This window comes from Numenius arquata, chromosome 3 (genome assembly GCF_964106895.1).
Source record: "Numenius arquata chromosome 3, bNumArq3.hap1.1, whole genome shotgun sequence".
Taxonomy (NCBI): domain Eukaryota; kingdom Metazoa; phylum Chordata; class Aves; order Charadriiformes; family Scolopacidae; genus Numenius; species Numenius arquata.
The window spans coordinates 16,600,123-16,612,090 of NC_133578.1; the positions used below are offsets into that span (position 1 = coordinate 16,600,123).

The 11,968-nt window shown below is 35.3% G+C and overlaps 1 protein-coding gene across 1 annotated transcript in view; it reads right to left on the bottom strand.

Annotated features, from left to right (window-relative positions):
- The window catches only part of MAP3K2 (mitogen-activated protein kinase kinase kinase 2), a 34,505-nt gene extending 24,607 nt beyond the window's left edge, over positions 1-9,898 (bottom strand). Inside the window, exons 1-6 of the mRNA XM_074145690.1 lie at positions 9,895-9,898; positions 7,400-7,518; positions 5,684-5,724; positions 3,770-3,869; positions 1,816-1,929; positions 903-1,002 (exon numbers count right to left, since the gene is read on the bottom strand). Of these exons, the coding sequence (XP_074001791.1) occupies positions 903-1,002; positions 1,816-1,929; positions 3,770-3,869; positions 5,684-5,724; positions 7,400-7,518; positions 9,895-9,898 (478 nt within the window). The remainder of the gene's footprint in view (positions 1-902; positions 1,003-1,815; positions 1,930-3,769; positions 3,870-5,683; positions 5,725-7,399; positions 7,519-9,894) is intronic.
- Positions 9,899-11,968: the final 2,070 nt, after the last annotated feature.

Here is an 11,968-nt window from a genome sequence, read left to right on the forward strand (position 1 = left end):
GGGCTTTATTCAAATGCTTCATAGGCGCTGAGCCTACCTGGATCACTTCTTGCTTTAGAAAAATCCCAAATGCCTACGCAATACAAGACTTATGTATAGCATTTAAAAATCTCTAATTCAGGAATTATGAAAAAATTTAGAGCAGGGTTGCCTCAGTTGCATTAAAAAGAATTTTCATTATACAGGAACAGAAATAAAATTTGCCTACACATCTAGTTGGGTAAATTTCTCCTTTTGAAACAAAATAAAAATCCAAATCCTTCCACCCATGTCAACTAATCCTTTTCAACTCTGAGAATTTTGGTTTTTATTTGTATAATATTATGTCTGCAAGAATATGAATACCTCTATTTATAATAGATGCATAATAAAAGAATTAAATGGTCTGAAAAATTATTCATTAAACTCTCTAGTTTCATAACTAAATTTAGAATTTAACATCACACCAGCTTTAAAACATGGATAAGGGAAAGGGTTATATCAATACCAAAATATGTATTGTGAACAAATGTTGACACATTAAGATTAAAAAAATATGGGAATCCTAAATTGAACATGGAAATGTATTGCCATATAAACAAATGGACTTTTCAGTAACTCATTCCTGTATCTGAAAATAAAGGAGAGCACTAACTTCAACTTTTTAGGATACCCGTCAGTTACGTCAAGTAACGCCACACAGATTTATTTACTTGTGATTTTTTGGGGGTTAAATATATATAATACAGAAAATTAAACCAGCTTTGACCTCAAATTCAAAATCCACTCCCCTGAGCGCAAACTCAATGAAGAGTCATTGATGAGTAAGATAAATTGAAACAGTTGAGAGCAAGATCTTCATGAAGAGAATATTACAAAATAAAAGTTTTTTACAATTAAAGCTATTTGAATATGTAGCTTACCTACTACAGACAGTCGCCTTTTTCTGTCTGTCACACCAAACACTGTATTATCTAAATCTTCCAGTGAGGGCAGGGGTTCCACGTTATTTACACTGGGTGACTGAAAATGCATACGTATTACAAACTGCAGTTATTACTTTATACTTCTGACAATGAAAATATTTCACAAACTTTATAGGCCTTGTGCAGCACATTCCTTTTTTCAAGCAGTTGAAAAGAAGTTCACCAATTTATATCAAAATTCATCCATTTTAGTAGCTCAGTATTTAAAAATAATTTTCAATATGTACTAGTATACAAATCCTATCAATATCATGGCCATAATGCATTAGATAATACCAAAATAACTCAGTATTTAGCCTATAGTCTGCTGATACTGTTTGCTACAACAAACATTTAACTTCTTGCAAAGGAGCGTCACCAACATATACTTAAAGACCAGTTTCAAATAACTACAGTTAGAATCATAGAATCATTCAGGTTGGAAAAGACCCTTGGGATCATCGAGTCCAACCACCTACCCTACTCTACAAAGTTCTTCCCTACACCATATCCCCCAACACCACATCTAAGTGACTCTTAAACTCATCCAAGGATGGTGACTCAACCACCTCCCTGGGCAGCCCGTTCCAGTGTCTGATACTTAAATTCTGTGCGCTTCTCAAATTTGTACAACATCATCATCCAGTTAAGAAATGTTTTGCTACCACTATAGGGAAGGCAAAGACAGAGGAACAGGATGTAGGAAAAAGTTAAACACAAGTCCATATGAAATGCTAACACATGCTTAAAGTGAACGGAAGAAGCAATCAGTAATATTTTCAACTGGAAAAATGTCATCTTTAAGAAAAGGTATAAATTATACTTCAATATGAAAAATGAGAAAAAAGACATTTAGCATGTAAACTCATACCTGTGTATTTCCATGTATTACAAGCAATATCTTGAGACTCTTCATATGAACACTACGGTCAAGCAGTTCAATAGCTTTGTCCAGGTCATCCTGTGTGGTTAATGGAATTACAAGCTACAAAAAGGGAAGAAAAAAAATAAAAAAAAGATGTCTTAAACAGGACACAAGAAAGAAATGAAGAACTCAAGTGCAGAGAAACAAATAACTGATGCTATCTTTCCTTTCATTCCAAACAACTTGAAAATAAAATTTATAAAATGATGCCTCAAGTTAGCACCAAAATGTCTGAAGTTCAACCTTAACTCTTCCCTCAGATGCCTTCAATAGGTACAACATTGGTGGAACAAGTCTTGACGATGAAGGAAGAACCATTTTGCATATGTACAACTTAATACCCTACAAGTTTCAGAGAAACATGCATAACAGTGTCCATGTATTTGCCAGGGCCTAAATTAAGGCAAGTCTATCAAATAAATAAAAATAAGTGCTATCTTATAGAGCATAACGCACATTTTTGTATCGCACAATATTACACCTGTATTTGTTTGAAGTTGCATCACTAACAGAACTTCTCCATTGTAAAACAGAATTTGTTAAGGAAGTGTATCAGGAATGATGTGATCCACATGGATCAACTAGTCCTAGGATTCTAGTCCTCACTAGAATCTTACTTGGATCTAATGAATTGGAATTACCTTGGCATAAATGTATCTTTAGAACAGAAAACGTTATGCCATTAAAGTGCACTTCAGATCCGAGTTCTACAACAATTAAAATTGGGTTTATGTTTCAGGAGTATAAATTACACCTTCTGCTTGTAACAAAAGAACAATGCAATATAGATTTTTAAAAATCTATTCTACTTGTAAACAGTCTCAGTCAGTGATGCCCACATACACCACCAGTTGAAATACACTACTCTTATACAAAAAAAAATGGGAAAGAGAGAGGAAGGTCTTGATAACAAATGAGAATACTCTTCATTTTAAGTTGCCGTTTTAATGCTACTGACAGGTTATTACCATCACATTTTGGAAAGGTGACAGGATGATTTGCCAACTAGTGCAGAAGTTGGCACGAAGAAAACCTGCTCAAATGCCTAAAAATCTATCAGAGCAAGGAGCTGAGGCTAAAGCATCATGAATGGCCATTTCTCTTGACCTTTCTAATCTCCAAAAGCCGCCTGTTGGAATTCTTCATTTTGAGGATGAGTTTCGCGGAAGCGCCTGGTAAATTGGGAGTAACGAACAGCAATTCCAGGCATTTTCTTCTGCAAAGATGCAGATTAGATACAGCAATGACGTTGTGCGTAACCAAGCACATGAATAATCATCCACGCACTTTGCTGACTGAAGGCAAAAACGAGAAGTAAGTCCTAAGAATGGATCCTGCATCTGTAAATATATTTCCTATTAATAATTCCATCTCTACTTCTAAAGGAAAGCTGGAAGTAATATTTATCAGATTTGACAGCACTACCACTGTGTTCCCAAGAGATCTTTGTGAGCCAGTCACTTTAAAGAGGAGCAAGAATTAAGCCCAGTTCTCCAAACTAAACGTAACTAAATGCAGCATTCTAGCAACTAACGAGATTAATCCTTAAAGAAAGTGTACAAGAAAGGATAAATGTTATTCCAAATTTACAAACATGACAAAGTTCAAAGAGATAAAGACTTTTCCAAAGTCACGCAACAGGACTGTGGCAGAGCAGGAAGACAATTTATCCATTCCCAATCAAGTCTGAGACATAATTCTTTAAGATATGACTCTCCCCATAAAACATTTCATGCATCTCCTGCCTATCCTAATTTAGACAAGCCTTGCATATTTGAGAACACACACATTAGAAATCTGGGGCTTTGTCACAGGAGTAAGTTTTGTTACAAAAGCAAATTTCAGCCTTAAAATAATCAATGTACAAGTCACTGAGAATTTAGAAGACACAGAATATTACCTCATTATTGCTGTAATGTAAATCCATAGTCTGTCCAAAAGCAACTTTAGCTTTAGCTGCAAGATCTTCAAGTTTAACAGGCCTTGGTAATTGCAGGATCCTGAAACACAATTTAAGTTATAAAGAACTTTTATCCATTACATCTGAAAATCTGGCAACTCATTACTTAAGAACAATCTTACAATTAAATTTATTACTAAAAAGACCATTAGAGGCTATGCTTTATTCACTGTTGCCTATATTTTGAGTCATTAGAAAAACAGAGAAGAGCACTGAAAAAGTTATAAGGAATAATCATGCATAAAATTAGATCTCATTATGACTATTTTACTTGCTTGCATATGGCTTCTTTCTTAACTTAAACCTTTGCATGCCTCCATTCCAGAGGCAAATTCTTAGAAACTGCTAAAATTTTCTGCTTCAGAAAACCAAGACAATGGAGTACCACAGGCTGACAAGTGTAAGCATCAGAAAGGAATTACTCCTACAATCCCCATTTCTTTGGAAATCCAAAAGCAAAGGGTAACTGTCCCTTTTATCAGTGTTTCAGTTGGTGCACCGCTTCGGGAACAATATTTCTCACTGAAATAAGGCTAGAAGCCAGGCCACTTCCAATTAAAAATTATTTTGAAAAATAAAATTTTAGAAGAAAAACCACCAATTCTCACTGTAATTAACAATTTAGCAAGCCTGTAACTCTGCCCATTGCACTGCACACTCCTAGGTACAGAGCGCCACATTCACTGCTGAAAGAAACTCTGGAATCACTTCTCTTTTCCTCTTCCTTTTTTAAAAATTAGTGAGAAAGCCATTGCACAATTTATTTTTCTTGCATAAATTCATTATTTTATCTTCAGATCTACATGCTCAGGCAAAAAAAGTATTGCAACTCATGCTGAGCAATGAGCCTGGGCTGCCCTGTACCCCAGTCCATAACAGAGCTAGGCCCGTCAGTATAAAAGCTTGGGAAAGGTATCTTTCTACACACTTACTTTATATTTGTGTTCATACTGAATTGATTAACTTAGTCCACTGTGAAAGTGGATTAAGATAAACTGCAAAAATGCACTGTCCGTGAGTAAACAGTTCTCTGTTTTAAATTCATGCTTTCACTTATTTCACAAGAAATTGCTAGGTAGAAGAGTCCTCAATTTTCAAAGCTTTTGAAGAGGCTTATTTCTTCCAAATTACTTATAGCACTCAACCATTACCGATGCACTGCTACATGCGATGTGCAGATAAGTGACGGAAATAAGCTGAAAAATGTTAATACCCAAGAAACTTACTGCTATTTTATTACCCATGAAAAGAGCAGGCACATGTCGTATCTAGCACGGACACACGCTGATCTACTGCACATCGCACTGCCCAGAAGTAGCACAGGTTTCATTCTGAAGCAATGTTTACGTAAGGAATTTACCATTTCTATTGACAAATAGCATGACCAGGATGTTATTTCCTAATAAACTTTCCTATTACAGTTCTCAGATTGGCTCCTTCAAAGCATAATCCAATATTGAGCTTTAAGATCTAGGCTTCTTCCTCTGGGTATCACAGCAACAATATATTATCATAGATTTATTAAGTACATGATGCAGCAAAAAAAATATTTGCTGATCTACTTATATTTGAGATCTATGCTAAAGATATAAGTAGATGTTTGTAGCCTAGAACAATTATCTGAAGTGTAAACAAATAAAGGATATTCCATGGGACATAGCTACGGTAAGATACTACTTAGAGCACAAGTTTTAAACAGATTAATTCTCCTTAAATTGTGTTAATATCAAAATTAAATTGAAGCTCAGATATCTGAAACACACTGAACAGTTTATTTGAAACTTTATGATAGGAGCCCAATAAAATTCTATAGATAATTAAAAATCAAGATTGTTTCCTGTGTTCCCATCTTACCTTTTTTCACCTCGATGTTCAAATTTGACTCTAACATCATTCTGTAAGAAAAGAGGTAAAGGAACCACTATTAGTTTGTTACTACCTCCTTTAATGAAGGCCATGACATCCCATTCAATAATCCTACACCAGAATTAAAATCCTTTAACAGTCCATATTCATTTTCTGTTAACCAAGCACATTAACAAGCCACTTCTGCTGAGGTGTTTCATAGAGGCTTAAAGCCTTTATACATAAAAAAATACAAAAAAATATTCTGAAGTACAATAAATGCTTCACACATCACATAATTTTTCTATCAATATATTTTAATTTTATAACAGATTCATAATTTCAAATTCAGTGTGGAACTGATTATCAAAGAATTCTTTATCACGGGCAGGCAGGTAGATTTAGTTCCAGGCTTAAGAAACATATCTTGTTTCATAAGCATTACCATAGAAACACGCACATGTAATTAAGCCAGCATTCATGCAATCAATTTCCCAATACCAAAGATACCAGTAAGTATCTGCAGTTACATGGAAATAAAATTGTTTTGCAAAATCATAAGTTTAGGAATCAAATTGTATCAGCAACTATTGCAGGAAAAAAAAATAAATGCATTCAAACACAGGGATTATATCCAAATAACAACGTTGTATCTTCCAAAAAATTACTTGATTCACAAGTGATTAATTTCAAGATTCACAAATTTAAACAGAATGAAGAACATGTAATTCTGTTTAAATCACCAGTACTACATTTAAATTCAGAAATGGGTCAACTATTTTTCTTGTAACTTTCTAAAAATGTATTATATTCAAATAATTTCGGATCATATATGTACTTTACTACAATGTCTAAAGTCACAGCTCCGAAGCGAGTTATATGACACCAGCAAAGCACCACTGTGTTATATACTGAACTCTTACAGCTTTTAAAGCACAGAATGAAAAAGATGCAGCCGTTGGTTTCTGACAGTTTAAGAGCCAAAAATATTCTAATACTTTGACCTTTAACAGGTTAAAACAAGACTGTACAGACTGAAGTTTCATTAAATATTGGACTGTCAATTAAGGATCCAATCAAATACACGTACAGTTAACTCAATAGGGCTATTACAACAACTGAGACAAAAATCTACATCCTCTTCTCTCCTAATCTCTCCATATAGTTGATAGGTTTGAACCACTAAGCATTCACTAGTTTTCCATCTGTGTTCAGTATCCGCAGAAAAAAAATACAGCTGAAAAGAACTCACATTTCCAGCATATGAACAAACAAGAAAATTGAGGCCAAAGCTGCAGTAAAGGAGTATGTTTCTGCTGCTGTAGTGACATCCTTTAGTATGATATAGCTGACAACTGGACAATCTAATATACCTATAAAATTCATTCTAAATACGAGATACTAGCACATCTTGATATTTTAAAATAGTCTAGTACCAATCAAATAATAATAACAAAAAATATCAGTCTACATACAGTGTCAAAATACCCCTATAATCTTCAATTTATCACGATCGGAGTCTTTTAAGCATACACTATGCTCTGGCTTAAAATGCCACCATTTCATTTTGCTGATAATTTAAGAACATGAACAAAGAAAATGGCAGCACATGTGGGAGACTAATAGCTCATTCTGGTATGCTCACTGGTCTGGCAAGAAAAATAATTATAGAAGTCACAGCAGGACATCCCATGTTCAATAGGTTAGTAAGGATATTAAAGATACCTGTTTTTTAGGCGAGGATGACTTTGGTTTTCCTGTTTCTTGCTGGGGCAATACAGGACGACTGGCCTTATGAAGCACAGCCAAATCCTGCATGATTGAATTCAAAGCTTGCTGCTCATCTGCTCAGAGAAAAAGACCAGATAAGAGGAGTGCAAATGACTGTTACATTTGAAGCGTGTTACTGTCTCATTTCACAAACAGGCAGGCATTATTCTAAAATCTAAAAGTCCATATTACACTTCAATACATAATTGCCAAATTAAAAAAGCATTACTGCCAAGCTGCAAACATTTTTATTTTATTATCATTAACAGTGCTTAAGGAAATAAACAGCTTAATCAGTAAACGCGCTTAAATGGCAGGTCTGAAAAACTCAAGTCATAACAGAGATTGACAACTCTACAGAACTGCAGGCTTTATTAGTAAGAGAAGGGCAAGAAAAAAAAAGGTTTCTCTCCTCTGTTTCAAATAACGTCCATGGATGAGGTGTTAACTAGAAATCCTATATCTGCGCCCAATTCGTAAATTAAAAAAAGAGAAAAGCAAGTACTTTTGAATCATTTTTCCTCTGTCCTGAACAGGTACGGTCATGCACACAGGAAGCACACACAAACTCCCAGAGGAACACCTCCACTGTTTGAGCATCTGCCGATGGCCCACAGAGTAATTTAAAAAAACCAAACAAAAAACCCCCTAAAACCAACCAACCAAACAAAACCACAAAAAAACCAACCCACAACAACAAAGAAACCCACAACCACAAAACACCACAGAATTTTTCCAGGATTGCCAATGTAGGGTTTTTTTAGGGCTTACAGGAGTCATTCACAAGGAGAAACACAAGCACTGAACCCAGGGACAATTTAGGGGCAGGAGCTTAGATTTTAAATTCACAGAAAATTCTAAATCCTGATGATTTGCTGCAGCTGTGATGGCCTGAGACCACACTAGACAAGGTTTGCCCTGAAACTGAGATGCTCTCCTTTAGACAGGAAAGCACTTAGAAGCCCAAAACCCCATACATCCATCACTAAGGGTAATTTATTTGTCATTAATGTTTTGTATTAATTCCTTGCCACAGCAACAGTACTATACTCAAAATGCATCTAGAACACAAGATAACAAAATTTATCTACCAAGGTGTTGATTGTGTGTCTTCACGCTACTTCACAATGGATATGTTTGTTGAAGAACTCATTGCTAAGTGCTGAGATTTACAAAGAACAATATTTTTCAAACATGGATCTGAGAAAAACTCAGCATTAAAATCAGTAAGCAAGCATTCCAGGTGTTCAGCAATGATGAGAATTCCTTCACACACTATTCAAATATAACCAAATATATTTGTCGCATCAGGAAGTTGTGGGATTTCAGCGCTCTAATTTAACAGATTCTTAACAGATCAGAAAGCTGGTCTGAAAATCAGTAACTTTGATCATCGCTCATACTGTCATTATTACTAAGATATGCAAATCTATAAAAGCAAGTTTTACTAGCAATATTTAATGGCAGAACTGAAGGCATTCTTGCAGCTCAGTTATTCCATTCTCACACTAAAAGACACTTCAAAACTTGCTACAATTAAAAAATTAAACTATTTTATTTGTTATAGCCTATTCTAGTGCTCAGCAATTAAAAAAAAATTTAAAAAAAATGTTCTTTTAGCAGCTGGTTGGGGAAGGTTTAATTCCCAGTGGTCACTAGGTAGCACATTTGAAACAAAGGAAACCAAAGCATTGAGGCAAAGCATCTAAAGTTTACTGAATATCCAATATGACTCGATAATCATTTCACCCACACAAAATGTTGGAGAATATCAGAAAACCAGAGTGCTGTATTCCTACATTCAGCTGCTTCATTATTTAGCATGAGGTTAGGAAAAAAAATAGTGTAACAATAAAAAATAAACAAAAGCATTAAAAAAAATGTGTGTTTTGGTTGCTTGCTTTGTTGGGATTTTTTTTGAGAGTGAGCACCAATAAGTGGTTACAGTAACAACATGCTCAACTTATTCAAAAGCACGTACAACTCAAAAAATCGACATCAAACTAACACAAATGTGCTACATATTTAGAAAGACACAGTTAGACCATCTACACAATCCTGGCTTTGCGCTGCAATGACACAGGACAGTATGATATGAGTCTTTAATATAGACTTTGCAGGGTCTTTTTTTCCCCAATAGCCATTACCATTTAAACCACAGTAAATATCGCTCAGTACCCTAATACCATGAATCTCAATTTCCTATGCTTCAATTTCTAAATTGCCACATAGTGAGGGAAAAGTGCTATATTGCGATGGAAAAAAAAAAACTGAAGTATTTTGAATATTAGCAAAGCAGCTGAAAACTGCCTTTCATGTAGACATTACATTGAGTTACGCAGCCAAAGCACACATTTCCTAGGAATGGTATTACATTAATGTTTTTGTGCTTCAATAGAAATGAAAAGTATTCAAATTAAATTTTTATATACATTACACATGAGACTTACCCATAATGGCAGTGAGCCTGAAAACTTGAACTTCAGGGAAATGGTTGCTTCATTAGCATTATTTTATTTCCTAAAACGCAAAACCAAAAATACAGAATTATTATTCAAGTTGTCAAAGCCACGTAAAACAGTCAACTCTTCATTGTTTATGGGTAGTTTTTCTAATATTCTACATATCAAATATGCATATAAACTACAAATGAGATTGCATATGTAGATATGACATGTAGAGAAAACAGATATTGTCCCCAAAGCATCACTGGGCTGAGCAACATACACAGACTTTCAGAAGACACAAGACCTGAACTAAATATTCTTCCAGATTTAACTGATTTTAGTCTCTATCTACACCCCCAAATGATGATTAGTAGCTTAATTAGCCATAACACTCTGCTACAAGGGATACCCACTACTCCAGATTATTAAGAACTGATTCTTTTTCTACAGGTTCCCATATCTGGTGTTCAAAGTTCTGTGTTCAGAACTGCATATATATAGTTCATATATATATAAATACATATGAAACTCACAGCACAAATCAAGAGGCACCAACACCTATTGATTATATAAATCAGAAAACTTCAATTGGTAGGGTTTTTTTCATCATAATTCAAGAGTATTACACAGATAGTCCAACTCCCCTGAAAGCAAATGCCTCTGGAAGACAGCAGGTGCTAATATTTAATATACAAATACAAGTTATCCAGAAAAACAGAAACACAGGGGGCACATTCCTGAACAAACCCTGTCATCACAATATCTCGAACATCAGCCAATTGAAAAAACCAACAGTTAAGGACCAATTAAAATAATCTATGAGATGCTATTATGGAGCTTAACAGCAAAAGACTAAAGACATATCCCTAAATAGACAATGAGATGTGTTGTAATACAGGCTACCACAGGAAGAATTCAGAGTTTTTAATGCAAGATGACAGAAGAAAATTCTCTAATTTCTTAAGCAGTCACTGAGACCAAGTAGGAAGAGACTATTCCCTCCTCCCTTTTCCTGGCTGCAGGGGACCATCCATCCTTCTGACTCAGAGCTGAAAGATCTACACTACTCTGACGAAACAGATGAATTCCCTGAAAGGTCATTCAAGGAACTACAGCAACAGATTATGGACTCCCCCCCACCTTCTTAAGCAGAATTTGTTTTCTCATGGTTTAGCTCCTTGCCATTGTCAAATGACCCCTGATGCCAGCACAGGGCCACCTGTGGGAGAACATGGCTGAGAAGAGAGGGGAGGGACCCAGCTCTTTCAGCACCAGCCAGTCAGGCTTCTTTGCTTGAGTATTCTGCCAATTTTCTAGCTAATGACAAATTAATTACAATTTTCCAAAGGATTTCTGAGCATCTTCAGTCAGGCATCTAAAAGTTTCTGGCACTGTGTTTCTTTCTTACTCATTTCATGAAACCAGCCTTTTTAAGCAATGTTCATTTCACCAGTGGAACTAGAAAGCTTCACGTACTTCTGGCTTATTTTTCAGAAGGAAATTTGGACTTGAAAGCCATCTAAAGGTCTCTGCTGTATACTGCCTTTTACCTATATATCAGATGACTCATCTACTGTTGTCTATTTCAAGCTCCATAGTAATCAAGAAGATATCAGGCTTTTAAAGAAGATCCAGAGGTCCCACTCTGCAACCAGAAATCAGTTGAGAGAGCACATTAGAACTAAAATAAAGCTGAAAATATGATTCAAGTGTATCCAGAGATACAAGTCCAAGTCTGTGGATAGCCTCAGTCAGTCCCTGAAATAGTTTCCAAATGTTGTGGGAAAAAAACCTCCTGTCTAATGCTTTGTAAAGTATTAAAGCCTGCAAAAGTGTGAGAAGTATATCTGGCCTCAGCTGCCCACAGTCTCAGGAGACAACCCCAACTTTTACTACTAACATGGTCTCCAACCTCTTGATGCCACCACAGCAAGAGACAGGAAAATCTGTTTCAAAAAAATTCAAGAAGAAAAAGCTTCTGTGTCTCCATAACAGAAAGGGAAAAAAACATGAAGATACAAAATGAAAGGATTTGTACTAATCTTCAGAGAGGAAAAAGGGGCTGAATTTTCATTTA